A 20,014-nucleotide genomic window follows, 5' to 3' on the forward strand; every position below is an offset into this window, starting at 1 on the left:
AATTAACATCACATTCAGGGATATGCTTCTTTTAGGAAATAGTTCACATGTGTTCTGTGAGTTACCATAACAATAGTATTCCTTTAATTTCCCATTCAGAGAATACCTGTGCCTGGCTCTGGATCTTTCAGCAGGCGCAGAGAGACACTTACTTGGCTTGGTCTGTGCTCTTTTAGATGTGGGCCCCTCTGTGACAGAATCAGGAGGTCGGCTAGCTAACTGCAGTGCAGTTGAGTTGTTCCTGTTAGTATTTTGGGACTCAACATTTGTGATAGCTTCATTCTGTGGTTCGGTACTTGGCTTTGTGCCAGTCTTTCTTTTCTGCTTTTGGGACACAGACGTGCTTGAAGTCCAGGTAGGAGGCAAAGCAGAGGTAGTCGTAGAAGAGTCCTGACTTGAGCAAGTTTCTGAAGACTGGATCACATTGTCACTGGCAACTTTACAACACTGGGCACTCTCTTCATGTCCCACAGCTTGTTTGGACACGGACTGTGGCAGTGTTATACTGCAGCCTTGTATTTGAGCCCCATTTGTTTGAGAATAAACATTGCTAACCTTGGTGACCTTATGCTGCCCGTTATTGTTACAAACCTTATACCGGATCATTAGAATGATGATGAAAACCAGCACAGATGCTACAATTATGCCACCAATAATTATAATCATGGTGCCTCCCAAAAACTGGGACTGCATGAAATGGCAACGGACATAATCCTGCTCCGTAGTAAACTGGATGCAACCCACGACTCTTGTGGCAGTGAGGGAAGTGATACCATCGTCATAGATGGCCAAGACACACAAGTCATACACAGTTCCAGCAGCCAGATTATTGACCAGAAAAGTTTTGCTTGTAGGAGGTATCATTCTGAGGGACAATGGAATTTGTGTTAATATTAAAACAAAATATACAGTCATTATAATTTTGGTTCTGTCTCATTCATTATTCACTAAGTACATTTATATCAGATATACAATATGAGAAATTTTCTAATCTCTACTTATGCAGTTACAGTGGCTAAACAATCTGCATTATAATAATGGTGTCTGAACCAGGCCTTGACAAGCTTACTAATTACATTGCTTGGCAAAGCAGAACTCCTAATAAAAGCCACTAAAAAATCATTTATGACAAATTACTTTTGAAAGGTGTGACTGGACATTATGTGACTACTAAACAAATCCATTTAGCACTTACAACACCTCTGTGACTAAAAACCAATTTGAAGAAAGAGAAAACACTGGCAATCACATTAAAATCAGAATGGAAATGCAATTCAGAGTTCATTTTCCAAATAAGTAACAAGTTGCTATGGAATGGTAACCACTAAATCTATCTTTTACAACTAAGACCATTACAAAGATTATTTTTACTTGCCATTATCATCCCTCTCTTTTTCCCTGTTACCCAATATGTTTTAATGTATAAGTGAGGACAATACACATGCATGAGTATATTTGAAAACACAGCAAACAAAGCCAGTCTGTTGACCAGACTATAACTCCCTCAACCATTATGCATTGAAGAAAAATTTCATCAGAGCACTTTTTATAAGTTTTGATAAAAATTTATAGATATCTCTGACTTCATTACATGTAAAAGTTTTGTGAATGTCTATTTCCACTAACTTTTTTTCCTAAATTGTACTTAAATGACTTGAATTAAAATTGACTTAGAAAAAAAGGCTTATGAGTATAGATTTTCCTGAAAGTGGGTTTTAGCAATTTCAAAACTTGGCAACACTAATCTGAGGTAGAGCCTAACCAGCATGATCTCAATGTACCAGGAAACATTCAAGCAAGGGTATATATTCTTGATTAAAATTATGGCAATGTAGTGTGTGTACGATAAACTGCCCTTTATTAAGCAGTTTACAGTAAAGTTTAACCTTTATAATGACCTCATGAGATAGGTATGATCACTATCTTACAGATGACTATCATCAAATTCAGGGATTCAAGCAATTTACTCAAGGTCACACAAAATGTTCTCATCAGGCCAGGATTATAACCTGGGAATTTAGTAAATAAAACCTGACATTCAAACTAATGCTTAAAATATATAGAATGTCCAGTTTCTATGGGGAGCTGAGGGTAGAAATCATTGCCTTTCATTCAAAATTGGTTAGTCTATAAAGTAGATGAAGAACCTGTTATGATAAGAGTAAACTATATTATTGCTAATATGCATGTATCACGGTCTACTTCTGCATCCATTTAGTGATGAGAGAGCTATTAGAAACCACTTAGTCTAATTTCTTCCTTTTAAAGATGAGGAAATTAAAATGCAGCCAGGTAGAACCTTGTCCAGGATTGATCATATGTCTAGCTAAGGTAGTATTATTTTTCCTGCTACTCATGCTTATTTTTAAAAATTACTCTCATTTCCATCCATGAATAAAAATCAAATTATCTCTAAGAATTCAACCTGTGCATATAAGAACTAATGTGACATGATTTCTACAAAGCATAAAAACAACAATAAAAATTTAAAAACCACGATTTTGCATCATTTTGTAGGGGCAATAATAATCTATCATGAGTAATATTATATGAATTAGTAAAAAATGTGTGCTTCCAGCTAAATATTGGACAAGATGTGACTATAAATCAATGAGGCTGAACTTTAGAAAAACATACCAGAAATTCATTAGCAGATGCAAGTTCTCCATCATTGTCCTTACCCAGAAATTACATACTTAAGTCCAGTGATACTTTCACTGCTCAAAATATTTATAAACTTTCTCTTTGGAAGTGCCTGAAGAACCAGTGCACATGAGACACACATGCACATAATGCAATCACTCAAAGAATCAGTCTCATTATTTTATAGTTACATCCTATTTTTGACCAAAAATGGTAATACCCATCTTGATCACCCACCTTATTCACAAGACTTGACTCCAAAAGGCTTTTGCTTGTTTCCAAAATTCAATTCACCCTCAAAAGACGAAGATTTGCCACCACTGAGGATATTCAAAATAGTATGACGAAGGTTCTAAAGATAATTCCAAAAGTGCTTTGAGCAATGGCAGCATCACTGGGATAATGGTATAGTCTCCCAACATGACTTCCTTGAAGGAAAGAACACTCATGTGGATGTGTAAGTTCTGGTATGTTTTTGAATTTTTAAATTAAATCAGTCTTGTTCTCTGATAGTCACATCTCTTAGATAAGGTGAAAAAAGTAAGCATAACACTAAATATAAATTTGAATTCTTTAAACCAAATTCTTTCAAAATATTTCTACTTTTGTAAGTAGTACCGTATGTACTTTAATATTGGAGTAGTATAATTACAACACAGATTAGCATTGTCAATTTAATTAAAAAAATCAGTAATACATTAAACAGGCCTTACATATATATAAACAATAAGGATATAAATTTGCTTAATTTTTTTCTTACCTGTAAACAAGGGTGTCATCATAAGTACCATTGTATTGGATTTGAAACATACGTATGCCAGGAATATTTCTTTGAAAATTAAATTTAAGTAGTGCTGTTGACGAAGTTGCTTCTGCCACCACAATTTTATCTTGACTAATTTTAGTATCACCATTACTGCTGCTTGCATTAGAACCTGACTTAGTAGAAGTTGAGATATCTGAAGAGCCAGGATCAGGTTCATGGATATGGTTTGTACTGTTTAAAAGGTGGGGAAGCTTAATTATATGAAGATCTACTGTTTGTGTTGCTTCTCCTGCAGGATTGGAAGCAATACAGGTAAAACCACCCGTATCCTTTACAGTTGTTATAAGAATGTCAAGTGTTCCATTATCATATACCAGAGATCTTGTTGCATTTGAAATAAGCTTCCCTTCAGGAGAAATCCAGTGAATTGCAGGCTCAGGATCTCCCCTCGCTTTGCACCTCAGTGTTGCCCTTTGACCCTCCAGGACTCTCATCTCATGTGTGTGACGAGTGATGAGGGGAGGCTCACACAAAAACTCTTCCTCAGGAATTGACCAAAAATAGCGTCCAGTTAAAAGTGCTGGAGATGCACAGGTTTCTAGGTCATCTTCTCTGGACAGACGTCTCAACCACAACAACTCACAATTGCAATGCAAGGGGTTTCCACCAAAACTCAATGCAAAAGTAGACGGGCTTATGATTCCTGAGGTTGCTAGTACCTGAGCTCGCTGAAAGAGAGGGTCAGGTGGTAGCTTCTGCAACTTATTTGATGTTACATCTAGCCGAGTCATCTTGTGCAAGTGGGAGAAAGTTCCCTTAGGAATGTTATCAATCATATTGTGGTCCAAACTAAGGGTATGCAAACTAACCATCTTCTCAACAGCATCCCAAGGAATTGTTTCCAGATTGTTATAGGACAGATCCAGCTCCTCCAAGGCAAAGACATCATCAAATGCTGTAGAAGAAATTAAAGTCAGCTGATTATTGTTCAATATCAAATGATGGAGATTGGAAAGCCCACTGAACATATCATTTGTGATTTTAGTCAATCTGTTGCTATTCAAATGCAAAGCCCTCAAATTTCGTAGATCAGCAAAAGCATGGGGTGTAATAAAACTTATTGTATTCCTGGATAGAGTCAGGTCCACCAAGCTGGTCATATTGGCAAAATCTTTCCTTTTGATATTTGTTACAAAATTGTCTGCTAACCGCAGTTCCACAGTTCTTCTGTCAATGTTTGGTGGAACAAATAGAAGCCCTTTCTTGGCACAAAGGGTTGCAAGATTAGGAGACAAAATCTGGCAGACACAACGTTTTGGACAGATTTGAGCTTTCACTGCGATGCCAATGAAAAACAGGTAAAAAAGGAATTTTTCCATTGTAGATCAGATTTAAGAGCCTGCAAAAGAAGATACAAAATCCAGTGTTAGTTTTCAAATACATTTATGAATGTTTATGTTCTGATAAAAGTAGTATTCTTATGCAAATTGGGATATAAAAATAATTTCATTGGCTTATTTCATGAATGATTATTAAATATCTATTTTGTACAAGAAGCTGTAATGGAAACTAAGGGTGAATTATATGACATTTGCAGTCACATAGGAGTTAAGGTCAAATGGGAAACACAAAGAAGTCAAAAGATTACACGAATTCTGTGAATAAGCACCATTTTTGAAATATGTCTGTGGTATCCCAGAGGTGCACAAAGCAGACGTCCAGCCCAGACTAGAAAGCTGTAGGGTCAAAAAAATCTCCTAAATCCAGAAGGGGATTTTTTAATGTACAAGTAAGTTCAAATATTCGATGCATACTTAATGACTTGCAAGTAGCTCAATTCAATAACTTATATAGAAACAATAAAAATACAATTTGCCATTGAATTAAGATTACAGCATACTCTGAGGGTAATTAACCCTTGATTTAATATTAATCATTATTATCATGACCTCTTGACTGAAAAATGCAAGATCTTAGTCTTAAAAATAATAAATTGAAAATTCATCACAAAATCTTCAAGTTCCTAAATATCAGAAAATTTTATTAGCTATAAATATGGACTTTTTATAAAAGTAATTTTTGTAAAATAGTATCAAAATGTTCAACAGTAAGTGCAAAAACATATACACTGTTTTTCTTACCTTAAAATCATAACAAACTTTTATTCATTCAAATTTAATTTAAAATATAGTAAATAATTTAGCAATTTCATTTCCAATGTTGGTTTTGAGTGTTTGCTATTGAAATTAATTCTCAAAAATAAAAGTGGCAACATAAATGTTTAAAGTTTCTATACATTACATGAAGTTTTTAACATCAGGAGAAAAAATAGCTGTACAAAATCACCCAAATTGTTAGTTGAATATAAGTAAGAAATCTAGTTTTCTCTGAAAATATTACACAGTTTTCTAAATAAAATAAGTTCTCCTATGTTAAATTATTGTGTGATATTAAATGTCATAACTATAATAGAAATAATAATTCTCAAAAATCTTCTATTCATGACACAATAACTAATATTGAACTAGCTTTTACATAGTATGCCAAAAAATTTCCTTATAAAAATATATAAAGCAGCATGTCTCAGACATTGTATATGATTAACCACAGAACTTTGATCATTGAGCTAGTGAATCAAAAAAGGATTGAATTCTGTATTTTCTCTAGGAGACACTTTTTATAGAACAGCTCAAGGAAGAAAAACAAGGCAAAACATGAATAGTCTGTTTAATTGAAGAGACAGATTAGAGTGAGGAGTCTTTCAGGTGACTTATAAGATGGGTAGAATATCAAGGAGAAGAGAATTATCATAAAAAAGAAAAGAGCTTCCAATTTATATGGATGGAGTTGGGCAGTAGATAGTGAGCTTCTAAAGCATGGATTTTAAAATGCACATGACAGAAAAGTGAACCAAACACCCTGTGACCTGTGGAATAATATTAAGTCAAACATAAATATAATTAGGGTATCAAAACAAGCTAACAAAGCAGAAATATATTGAAGAAATAAAGGCAAATATATTTCAAACATGATTTTAAAAACCTGCAACTTCAAGTTCAACACCAAGAACCCGTATTAAGATCATCATAATTAAATTGCAAAAAAAAAACCAAAGAAAACTTTAGCAGAAGTCACAGCAATGAAACAGATTACAAGGTAAGGTGGACAAAATAAAAGTAACTACTCACTCCTCACTCTTAAATCAAGAGGGAAAATAAAAACATCTAAAAAGTGCTGCAAGAAAAAGGGAAACATTAAATCATGGGTAAGATTGTATTTTTATAAAACACTTAAACATTATTAGAGAAAAAACTGAGCAACTACTTGCCAACAGATTAAGAAAATGAGGTATAAGAACTAAATAAAGGAGCTGAAGGGGTAGCTCAACTCGTAGAGCACTACCTCACAGATGTGACGCCCATAGTTCAAGCCAAAATAAATAAATAAAACTGTAGGAAAATATAAATGAAATATATTCTTTTTAGACAAAAGGAAAAGTATGCTAATGGAAGAAACTTAAATTTTCATAAATGGATAAAGAGCAACAGACATGGCATATTTATAGGAAAGTACAAAATATTTTGGTATATTTTAATGTCTTTATAAATAGTACATAGGATATGGATATAGAAGATCATGAGAAACCATCATTGTACCATGAATAATAAACCCATAAGCTAAAATCATATTTTAAAAATAATAGCACCATAATTGTGTGAATACAAAGAAACAAATAAAAGGAAACAATGAAACCTTTTGAAACTATTCCAGAAATGCAGGGATGGAGGATAAAGGAGAATGGCAGAGAGGGTGAATTCAACTATGATATAGTATAAGAAAATTAGTAAATATCACAATGTATCCCCAGGAAAACAATAATATGGTAGTTTAAAAAGCAAGAAATAACAAAATGCCATGAGGTGGAGGTGAAATGCTTTTAATTAACCTTATACATTTTAATTAAAAATTTTTTCATAAAAAAAGAAAAACTAACAACTCATTGAATAAAAATGAGTGTATTTAAATTGTTATAAAAGATCAAAATTCATACTGTATATATTAGAGTGAAAACATGGTTTTACATTAATTAGCTAAGTTGGAAACCTGAAAAATCTATATAAGAAAAAAAAATAAAACCATGTATAAACAAAAGAAACAATCATTAAAGAGCAGAGATCAATAGCTATAAATCAGACAAAAAATAGAAAAAATATGCAAAGCCAAAAGTTGATTTTTAAAAAATATTGACCATTGACAGGATTGATTAAAACTTGCAAGACTGAGAAAAAAAATTTTAAAAAACAAAAATTGTCAATTAGGAGGATAAAAAAGGAAATATCAATACAGACTGCAAAATCATTAAGATTTCAAGGGATTTTATGAACAATATAATCCCAATAAGCATAACAATTTAAACAGCAAAGACAAATTCATATTAAAACACAAAATAGTAAACTACTAAGACATGAAAGCACATAGAATAAAACATATAAAAAGCATAAAAATACATTTATTGAAGAAATTGAATCCATAGACTTCTCACAAAGATAATTCCAGATCATGTTGAAGATGTACAGATCAAAATTTAAATATATATATATTATATGCTAATATATTGATTTTAGAGAGAGAAATATAACATTTATTAAAAGGAGAAGAAGAGGAAGAGGAAACAAATTTGGTTAAAGGGCATATTTACAAATCTGGATAAAGGATGCACAGAAACTTTTCATGTCAGTCTAAGAACATTTTAGGAATTCCAAAGCGGTGACTAAGGTTTTTAAAAAGGAAATAAGGGATTCTTACTATTTTTTTCAAGAAATGGTTTCAATAAGATAAAAAGGGATATTACCTGTGGCTAATCAGAAACTAGTGATGTTTTAGAATATGTATCTCCTTAGTTCTGTCATATTTCCTCAAGGATGTGATTCTATTCTAACTTATATAATGCCTTATATTTCATAACTTAACTTATTCTTTATGCACAGGCAATATATAAACATCACAGCAGATATAGTGATGTAGAAAGTAAGAGTAAGTTTAAAATAAAACAAACTAGAATTCCTTGACCTTTGTCTGACCCTTCTAAGTAATGATAAAGCAACTTTGATTAAGGAATTTTCCCAAGTCACTAACATAAGACGAAGCTTTCAGTTTGCAAAAGATATTTGGTAAAGGATCTTATAAAAAAACATACTTATCACTTTCTATCAGTTCACATTTAATCTTTGGTATTTTCATTAAATTAATGTATGATCACTTGAAGAAATGAATCTGAATGAAACAGAGTAACTGCCACACTTAGCTGCAATAAATGATTTGAAAAGTTATAAATATAACCAAACATCATTTTATCTAAATAAATAAAACTATTTCAAGCATGTCTGTCTATTGCTTTCTTGAAATAGTTAAATGTAAACAACAGAGAAAAGTTTTTATTAAATATTTGAGTAGGAGTATAACTCTTTAAATAGTGATGTAGTTTAGCTCTTCAGATAATATTTACTCATCTCTGTATTATATGTTCTTTTAAGCAAATTTCTTTCAGACACAAAATGACACATTTACAAGCAAAGAGGAGTCTGTCACACAAACTGGAAAAAGACTTTCCAGTACTGCATACATCTTTAGGTTTATGGTTATTACGTAACATATTCTCAAGTGAATAAATATTTATTTGGCAAATAGAGCAGGATATTAAAGCAAATTTAGATTTTACAACCAACTGAGAATATAATCTATTTTCTGTAGAAGCCAATATGGTAGTAATTCATATGTTGATTTAAAGGAAAGCTACCACGCTCCTCTAGAACTGCCTTAACATCACTTCACAAACTCAGTCAATTTAATTAGTGTACATTCAACCAGACTAATACCTGTGAACAGATTCTAATGCCTGCTGCTGTTAGTGAGCTCTTTAGGAGGTTTTGAAATGATTGCCATATTGTAAAGGATATTTTATAATATAGTTTAGATAGTGAAATGTATTTTACAGTTTTATTTCAAGTATTTCTGTTTTCTGCCTAATTTTTCCTAGAAGGCTTGTAAATGTTAAGTTATCTAACCACATTCTTTATGAAATCACACACCATGGATATTATGATTGAACCTGTTAAGTCCAGGACTCAAAATATGACCTCTATAACCTACAACAATTGTCTTTTTGTCTATAATTATAATAGTCACTAGTAAAATTCATTAGCTTTTGAGCATAAACAATAATTAAAATTCACAAACACATCCATGCACTTTTTTCAATAATTTCATCATACTATGTATGTATAATAAATCCTGTTTAATCCTTTCACAACTGCATATAGTTAATTTTATTCTCATTTTCTATGATGATACTAAATTTAAAAACGTTAATTCATTCAAAGTTATATAAATAAGTACAGAAAATGAAAAGGAAGTAGCAATTTAAATAGGCAGACATATCTGTTTCTGAAACTCATGCTCTCAAGTATATTAGGTTGTTCATTGTAAATATTATTTTTTGTGTGTTTTTCTGATCTTGTAGAATTTTTACATAAAAGGTTGTTAATTCTCACAACTCTTTAAATTCATCACATGATTTACTCATTTATTTTCTTGGTCCCTCTGCAAAATCAAATTATCTTTTGGTGGTGTTGAGTGTTAAACTCAAGGCTTTGCACTTGCTAGGCAAGTTCTCTACCACTAGAGCCATGCCCCCTAGCTCTTTATGTGTTAGTTATTTCAGATAGTGTCTCTTATTTTTGAGTGGGTTGGTTCTGGACCATGATCTTCCTACTTACACCTTCCCAGTAGCTGGGAATTCAGGCATGAGTCACCACATCTGGCTTTCTTGTTGAGATTGAGTCTGATTAACTTTTCGCCTGGGCTGGCTTCCCGGTGTATCTCTGCCTCCCAAATAGCTGGGATCACAGGTATGAACCATTGCATTCAGCCCAAAGTACATTTAAATGGTGCTAGCAAATTATTGTAGCAAAGATTTAAAAGACTTTCAGAGAAAACCCAAATAAAACATTTAAACAACATTATCATTTTCCTTTTTATGTCAAGGCATGGCTAGAAAACCCAAATGCTTATATCTAGAATGCTAAGTATAAATTAAACAATGTAACATATAGCTCATGAAAAGAGAGCTATTTCTGTACTTAAAGAGATCTCCATATTCTTTTCATGGTACCTATTCAGATGTCCCTTTTCTTACCTACATGGAAGGTAAGTAAGAGATTTACAGAGACTCTATAGTGTCACAGAAAGTCTGTGAATACGGAGATTAAATACCATTAGCAACTCTGAAGGTGAATGAATTTTGTCTGGCAGAAAATAGGTTGGTGAGAAAAAACAGCCTAGAACATCCAAGTGCTAAGAGATTGTGAAGATTCTCAACAGTGCTAAAACAGCAGTAGTTTGGAGTTGAGTCAGCTGGCCCAGGTGGCAAGTGGTTTCTAAAATGAATTTCTGTCTATTGTGAGATCTGCTCATGAATGTTCAGAAATGAGTGGTAAAAACTTTGGAAGGATAGGTGAAGTGTGAAGAAATGAGTAAATTCATTTATATTTAAAACTTTAGCTAACTAAGCCAGGAGTGGATCCAAGTAGAATTAATTTAGGGAGTAAGCTGCTATTTGTTTACAAAAACAATATAACAGTCTTTTGTGCATAAAAAGTGGCATCCCAAGGAATAGCTTTAAAAGTTGCAATGAATCAAGGGAAAGACAAATTCCTCTGCTTGATAAAGTATATGAAAGCCCACTGTGGGAAAGAGGAGAAAGGAGTGGAGGAAGCACAAAAAAGGACAAAATTCTGCCTAAACCAGCAGCAATCATGTGGTTATCAGAGAAGTAAGCAGTGGGAATGAAGCTCTCAGAGGAATACTATCTTCTTTGCTGGGGTGTTGTCAAGTACCGTTACTCCTCATCAATGTAAAACCTGGAGATATTTACCTCAACATATTGGTATCTTGTAGGAAATATCAGAATAAAAGTTCTTAAATTCAGCCTCAGAGAATGATATGGAAACTGAATTGCAGTGAAGAACTAAAGACATTACTTGGCTTGAAAGATTTCAACATGGATTTAATGCACCAGGTTCTGTTTCTATTGCATCTCATAATCAGGCTTCAATGGACACAGGGGAGAGGAAAAACCCATACATGGAATGTTGTTACAAACACACAGTGCCATGAAATCACCATCTTGCTTTCTCAATGCAACAGATAATACCTGTTTTGTTCCAATTTCTGAGAAAATAGTAGTTTACTCATTAGAACACACCTTGGCTTATCACAAAGGGCATAAAAATTATAACACACATTTGACCAGATCCATTGTATAGTATGGTGACTATACCAATGATGGTACATTGTGTTCTTGAAAAGACAATGCAAAGACAATGGATGTTAAGTGTTTACACCAAAAAATATTTATGTGGAGTAATGTATTTGTTAGTTAACTAGATTTACCCATTTCGTAATGAACATGCACTTCAAAGCATACTGTTGTGCATGATAAATGCATGCAGTGTTCCCTATTGTTTGAAAACATGTTTTCAAAAACATAGGGGGAAGTAGAACAAGATGATGGCTGAGTATGATTTTCATCAGTTGTCTCCCTATACCTGCACCAATTTGAGCAATAATTCACACACCAAATTACCTTCACACTAAGGCAAGTGAAAGACCATATTATCTAGATTTAGCATAATAATAAGGAAAGATACACTGAAAGGGCATGCAAGAGTTGTCTGCATCACCTATCCCATAGCTTCAAACATCATGGAGATGCTTCTTACCTGGCAGAGTGCAAGGGAATTAAGTTAATGTTGAAATCAAGTAGCCCTAAAACAGTAACAATTATTGTCAGAGTCCCATAACCCTTACCCCCAGTTTAGCACCTGAGGACTGTAGTACTATAACTCCATTAACTAGATGGCTGAGGCTCAAAGACTGCCTCCGTATCTTCTAACCTCAGGAAGCAGAGCACTCTTGGAAAACAGGCCACAGAACCTGGCATAAGACTGTGCTTTCGAGCTCAGTGCTGGACCACTGGAGTGACACTTAGCACCAGACATGAAACAAAGATCCAGAGCTTACAGACAGAACCTCTTAATCTACCTCATATCCACAAGAGACATGAGTCACAGTGGGACAGACTCGTGCTTTGTACAGGGACATTACCAGCCTTGGAATGGTCTTGGAGCATATGCGCTCTCAACACTACTCAAGACACTATTGCTGTAAAGCTCAAGTACAACTCCACAGAGTTTCAGCCTTGGTGGTCAAGAGGTTGTTTTTGCCAACTAATACTCAACCTTGGGTGGCAAGGAAGAAGACTACTTTTGCTTGGAGCAAGACGAGTAGTAAACATCATTCTTTTCCTTGGAAATCAGTTCTAGGCTACTGATATCTAAAACTGGGGCACATCTGTATAGCCCAGGCCAGTATTCACAGACAGAAACTCTGAAACAGTTCCAGTGTTTCAGACACTGGAACAGTTCCAGTGTTCCAGGTATAGACACATGGCTCCAGTCCATTAGACTTCTATTCTAGTCAGAATTATGTGAGGCTGGTTTCAATGGTCTTAGGCCATGAGTCTACCCCAATAGTAGGCACCCAACAGCCATGTGGGCATGTTCCTTCCTGAGTGATATAATGGTCTTGTCAAGTTATAAGCTCAGAGTGTGACACAGCACTGTACCATGGGTAGCCTAGGAGATTGAAGCTGGTCTTCCACAGTGACTCTGCCCAATACTGGGGAAAAGACTGCAATGCCTGACTATAGGTGGGTGATGGGTAAAGCATGTGGGCCTACCCTGGTCTCAGGGAGAGATTTGCAGAGGTGGACTAACCCCCTTGTTATGCTGAACAACACAAAAATTGCAGATTTGAAACACGGTTTTAGATTATCTTCCAGTGCTGAAACAGTGACAACATACCAAAAGTGGAATCATGGTAGATGTGGACATAAAGTACCATCTAGTGCTAAAACAGCAGGCAACTACAAGCTCAGAGAAAATAAGCGATCTGCTTCAAATTTTTGGAAAGACAGGAAAAAGTGAAGCCAGGTTAGGTACTTGGATTAATGGTTAATCTTTCAGTGCACAGATGATGCTCCATAGGTGTGAGCATCAAGAACACTCAGGGGAGCATGATCTCACTTCATGGGTAAAATAAGTGACTAGAAACTGGCTAAATAGAAACCAATACCTGCAAACTCTTGTTGGAAAACACAAAGTAGCTGTTTTAAGGACACTTAATGAACTTCAAGAAAACTGAGAAATTATTCAATAACATAACAGAAAAATTTAACCATTTGAAATAATTTTTTAAAATGAATCAGAAACTTTTAAGCTGGAAAATATTCAAACATGAGAAAAATGTGTCAATCACAGAAAATATCCAAGAGAAAAAAGAATTAGTGAACTGGAAGACAGGATACTTGAAAATACAGAATTAAAGGGAAAAAAAATATGATGAAAGCTAATGGATTTTGAGACAGCAGTAAAAAAGCAAAATGCCTGGGTTGTTTGGGTTCATTAATATTGAGAATGTCAAAACTTGTTCAAAGAGATAACAGACAACTTCCCAAAAGAGAAAAGTACAAACAACCTACCACATGATATTTTATAATCAAGTTTTTTACAACAAAGGATAAAGAGTTTCAAAGTGGCAAGGAAACTAAAGAAATAACAAATAATGTACAAATTTGCCTGACAATGGTATTTTGAGCACAAACCTTATAGGTCATAAGAGTGTGCCATGACATTTTCACCTGATTGAAGGGAAAAAAGAAACTGCCAACAGAGAATACTGTCCCCACAAAACTAACCCTTAGAAATGAAGGTGAGAAAAAGACAATTCCAAGCAAAGACGGTAACAGTTGCATTCCCATGTTTATTGTAACATTATTTACAATATCCAGGAAATGAAAATAGTCTATTAATTGAGGAATGGAATAAGAACATATGGCACAAGTGTACAATGGAATAGTTTAGTCTGAAAATCTTTGTCATTTAAAACAACACGGATGGAATTATGCTGAGTACAATTAACTTGGAATAGAAAGACAAGTACCACAAAATCTCACTAGAAAGTGAAATGTAAAATTTTTTGTTTAATACATGGAAGCAATGCTAGGAATCTCTCTGTATATCTATCCTTACCGCAACTAGCAAAAATGCTTTGTGTTCCTTATTATTGCTTATGTATTCTCTTCAACAAAATTTAGAGATAAGGGCAGAACAGGTTCTGCCTGGAAGCAAGGGGGAGCAGGAGGGAGAGAGAGGAGGCCGGGGACAGAGAGGAGAAATTGCCTACACGTGAATAAATGAATAAAAATTTTTTAAAAGATTTTGTTAAAACTTCTATTTTGTAGTAATTATAGAAAATTACAAAAAAACAAAGTTTTTGCACACTGTGTAAGCTTTCCCACAATGGTGACATATAAGCTAGAGTGTAATACTAATTCCAGGAAATTGATATTTATTTTTGTTGATGTGATCAAACTCAGGCTGTCTGCATGTTAGGCAAGTACAAACTATACACTCCCAGCCCAGGAAATTATTATTTATACATCTATAATATCTAGAAGTTGAGAGCAGAAGGGTAGTTTGTTGAAGCTGCAGTTAGTTGTGGAGAGAGAATAATGGGACTGGTTTATCAAAGGATACCAAGTTGTAGCTACACAGGGAGAGAAGTTCCTGTGTGCTTTTGCATCATAGGGGGATAACAATAATGTTCTTTATATTTCAAAAAACTGGTATAAAGGACTTTTTGCCATAAAGAAATGATGTTTGGAAAGATATTTTTACGCTGATTTAGATATTATACAATATATACACGTATTAAAATATCTCAAGGTATTCCATTGATATGAATAGGATTTAAGTATCAGTTAAAATTAATATAATATTAAAATAGTACAACAAACTTAAATGCTATTAATTGGCATTTCAATTGATATTACAGTAAATGATTTAGCACTTTAACCACTTTTCCTTAAAATTCCATAATGTGATCTTTTAAGCATTTGAGATGTGTTTTCTGCTGCAATTCATTTGTCTATGATGCTTAGCATTCCATGTAACTGTAGTCCCTGTGGTAATATTGGCTCTGTTGTGCTGTTGCCATAGCAATTATAGAAGTAGAGTTGCAAAGCAACACAGAAAGGATAATAATCTGCACAGTGATGTTGTATGACATAGTTCAAGCATGTAGAAATAAGAATAATTCTCCAAGAAAATAAATGTTGCTTACTTAGTCTGTTACTTGATACTATTGTAGATATTTTGGTAGCCTAGCTATCTCTACAGGAAAAGTTTTTCAGTAAGGTGAAAAACTGAGTTAGGAAACAAAGGCACACACACAAATATGGAGAAGGAAGAAGTGAAATTACTGAGGGTTTTAATACTAAGTATGTGTGCGGGTGGAAAGTTCCGGCAGCACTCCTACAGAAATATTTTGACAAACTAACACCATATGGAAGCTTTTATAGCATTGGAATCAATGTGTTAATGTGCTCAACTCTTTCTCTCTCTCTCTCTCTCTCTCTCTCTCTCTCTCTCTCTCTCTCCTTCTCTCTCTCTCTTCCTCTCTCTCAGAAAAGTGAGAAATTAAGAGCATTTAGGTTTCATTTTTATCACTTGTTAAATGTTCTGTGTTTGAAATGTTTTGTCAAATCTTGAACTATACTAAGCTATTGACTAAATTGGAAATAAGAACTAGTTTTATTCACCTAGCATGTATCTGAACTTTTTACCAAATGACTGGCTGGGATAGACCCTCCAAAGGTAGAAGCTGTAGCAGCCACAATCAATATGACATCCACCTGGCAAGCAACAATACCTATGTGTAACAGCCTGTTGCCAACCTTAAGGTAAATATGATGCATTAGCTTGGTGAATTATTAATCATGCTATTAAACTGTTTGTTCATGAATCATAAAGAAGTGGTATTTACACAGGGATATGGTTTAAAAGGATATTTGATCACAGTCTACATATGTAGCTATGTGTATACGCATATGCATGTATATGTATAAGGAAGTAGTACATGTGTTTCTAATATCCATTCTCCTCTATTTGCAGATCCTAAATTTTTGTCACATTGTTTTGCAGAATGAAGAGTTTAGTTTCTAGCCTCTTTTGCAGATAAGAATAATCATGCAATTCATTCCTTCCAATGATATATAAACAAAAATGTTGAGAACAACTTCAGAAAAGACTCAAAAGGAGATGACTGAGATGGGATATGTCATACTGTCCTTTTGTCTGTCTGCCTTCTTGGAAAATATGTTGGTTATGATATCTGAAACTCTAGCAGTCAATTTGGATATTATGTGACTTTAAAGATGAAGGTCATGGAACAGCATGATAAAGGAAGCCTTTCTTTCTCTCCCTTCCTCCTTTTCTCCCTCCCTACCCCCCTCTTTCATTCATTCATTCATTTTTTAAAAAAATATTTTTGACACAAGGCAGTCTGGCCTAAAACTTATAATCCTCCCACCTTAGTCTCCTGAGTGCTGAGACAACAGGCATCTGCCACCACACCTGGTCCTGAAGGAGACTTTTTGATTGCCATGAATTTGTTCTGCCAGCCTGGATTTTTTTGCAACATGTATAAACTATACTTTGAATGATCTCTGCTATTCATAGCAAACATTATGACTTTTAAAACATTACTATAAAACATCCTAAGATGACTAGAAATACAATAGATCATGCATGGATGTATACATTTACACACACTTCAAATATTTTTTTAAATATGTGTAGTGAGCACAACTTTTCTATGATTTTTAAAAAACAGTTAAAAGTAACTTAAATTCCTTTAATACTAACTCCTCCATGTTAGCAATGAATCCAACTGTAAAAATTATGTATTAATTAAGAAGTTTTGACAGATACTGCTCTAGGCTATGACACAATTGAAAAAAAATATTTTATGATGTTCAAAGTGAGTAAACATATTTAGCATACATCTAAATCACTATTCATCATTTCCCTGGGGCATTTCTTAATAGTAAGCTAGTTGGGAAAGTTTATAAATTACTTCAAGCTATACAAGGAAAGTTTTATAAATGCTATATATGAGTTTCATTATGTTCTAAAAAATGTTAAATGAAATACTAATACCCATTTCTTCAGAATGGAACCTTGGAGATAGGGTTCTTACTGACATAATAGCTAATATAAGGTCATACCAGAGTAGGACAGGCTATTAATGCAATATGAATGGAAGAGTGCCATGTGGACATGAAGTTGAAAACCATATTGATGCTTCTCCAAGGTAAGGAATGACAAAGATGTCAAAAGTCACCTGCAATACCAGTGGGTAAGACATATGGAATAGAGTCTGTTCCACAGTCCTCAGAGAGTGCCAATTTTCTCACACCTTGACCTCACACATGTCAATTTCAAAACAGTGAGACAAAATCTGTCTATCATATATGCCACTAGTTAATGGTATTTTATTAATGGAAATGGAAAACTATCATATGCTGCAATTAAAAAAGTTTGTCACAAGCTAAAGTTATTAAACTTTATGTTGCTTATAGAAAACACATATAAAATGTTAAAAATGCAATGTTAAAAATAGAAAATAAACTTTCACATGCAGATGCTAACCAAAAGGAAACAAGTATAATTATTTTGATAACATAAAGCATAGACCTTAGGTCAAAAGTCATTGCCAAAATAAAAAAATACTTGTCAAATGGAATATACGAATTATAAAACTCTGAATTTTATAATAAAATTTACAGTAGAAATGAAGTCAGAATAATCTGGTTAATTTAATGCTCCACTCTCTTACATATGACAGAACAGCCTTAAAATAATCAGTAAGAATATAGAGTACTTGAAAAACGCTGTTAACACTGTTAACTAGTCATTAAGTGAAAATTTTATATAAATTTGATAAACATATATTTTAAAACATATAGGTGAGTGGCACTGCATCAATTGCAAAATATCCATTTTAAACAAAGAGAAAGCATTTTACAAACCAAACAGTTTTTAAAGTACAAGTCTGCAAATATTTCAAAGGACTGAAAGTGTCCAGAATAATTTTTCAGATGACAGTACAATTAGAATATAAATCATTAAAATATACATGTAACACATATGTATATTTGTACATGTATAGATTGACTAGTGCACTTTGTCTAGTTATGAGTGGAAAGAAATCATAACATAGGATAACATTTTTAATTAAATGTAACAAAAATTATATCAAACACTTTAGGATACAGCTAAAATCATAAAAAGGTAAATGTACTCTTAAAGACATATTTTGGAAAATAAGAAAGGTTGAAAAGCAATGAGTAGCCATCAATCATAAGATGGTTTAAGTAAAGCAGTAAGCTAAGCATGAAGAAGATAAAAGAAAATGATAAGCAAGAGCAGAAATTACTAAAATAGACAATGAATATACAATGGGAAAGGCAATACAACAAAAATACTATTTAAGTAACTAATAAAATTGATGACCCACAAGTATGACTGATCCAAGGAAGGAAAATGAGCTCCATTATAGAGAATAAAGATAATTTTAAATATATGAAGCTATTAGAATAACTGGGTCTATAAAATTGAAAATATATATAACATAGAAAATTTTTATAAAAATCTGGCACAAGAAAAAAACAAAAAATTAGAATATTCTTTCCATTATTAGGAAAGTAAATCCATAATTAAAATCCTCCTACAATGAATTCTTCAAGCACAGATGGTTGTGCTTATTAATACTTCCAGAAAATGAAAAATAAATAATAGCAAACTTACCCAAACTTAGTTGATAAAAAAGAAAACATTCTGAAGTCATATTATGAAGTCATTGTGGCATTAATACTAAATACTAACAAGGACGTCATTAGAGGGACCATTATGAGCTAATCTCACTAAAAAACAGAAACACAAATGCTCCTAACCCATTATCACTACAGATAAATATAGCTATGTGGTGAATGAAAATACATGATAATGCAGTTTGATTAGTTTCAGTAATAATCTTAAAATTGAAAAATTACTATAATTTGGCTGGTGGAATGGCTCAATTGATAGAGAGTCTGACTAGCAAATGTGAGTCTGTGAGTTCACACCCAATACTGCCGAAAAAAATAGTATAATTTTAGCAGAGTAAAGGAAAAACACATGATCACTTCAATACACACAGAGAAAGAATTCCATAAAATTCACACATTAACTTCTTAAGATTTGCTGAATAGCAGTAAAATGAAAGGTACTTATATTGATAAATGATGAAAATATTCTTCATGGTGAAATAGTGAAATCTTCTGTATGAGAAGTTAATAGGAGAGTATTCAGTACCTCTATTTCTATTTAACAATGAACTTGATGATCTACCCTTGAAAGAAGCAATATAAATAAAAAGTACAGTTAATAGAAATAAAACTGTTATTATTTGCAAATTGATATTGTACAAAAGAGGCCAGAAGGTACAGATCAAAATACACTATTTCAACAATAGAAAAATCAAATACCTTAGATTATATTTAGTGAAGGTGTAACAAAGACAAACAAAGGAAATAAAATAAAATACTGAAAGTTTTTAATAAAGAAGGGAAACTATTAGTGAAAAGGAAAGGGATCAAAATAG

At 33.3% G+C, this 20,014-nt stretch overlaps 1 protein-coding gene across 11 annotated transcripts in view; it reads right to left on the minus strand.

The window, feature by feature from the left end:
• Lrfn5 (leucine rich repeat and fibronectin type III domain containing 5) overlaps positions 1–20,014 on the minus strand; it is a 265,744-nt gene that overhangs the window by 13,397 nt on the left and 232,333 nt on the right. For 9 of the 11 annotated variants that reach the window (XM_074068080.1, XM_074068083.1, XM_074068081.1 and 6 more), the window contains 2 exons: positions 3,404–4,808; positions 153–865 (listed from right to left, as the gene is read on the minus strand). In XM_074068080.1, the coding sequence (XP_073924181.1) occupies positions 153–865; positions 3,404–4,788 (2,098 nt within the window). In that variant the 5' untranslated portion in view covers positions 4,789–4,808. Of the gene's footprint in view, positions 1–152; positions 866–2,880; positions 3,072–3,403; positions 4,809–20,014 lie in introns of those variants that run through there. The other 2 variants (XR_012446175.1, XM_074068086.1) reach the window with 2 other exon arrangements.

The sequence above is a fragment of the Castor canadensis genome, chromosome 3 (genome assembly GCF_047511655.1).
Source record: "Castor canadensis chromosome 3, mCasCan1.hap1v2, whole genome shotgun sequence".
Taxonomy (NCBI): domain Eukaryota; kingdom Metazoa; phylum Chordata; class Mammalia; order Rodentia; family Castoridae; genus Castor; species Castor canadensis.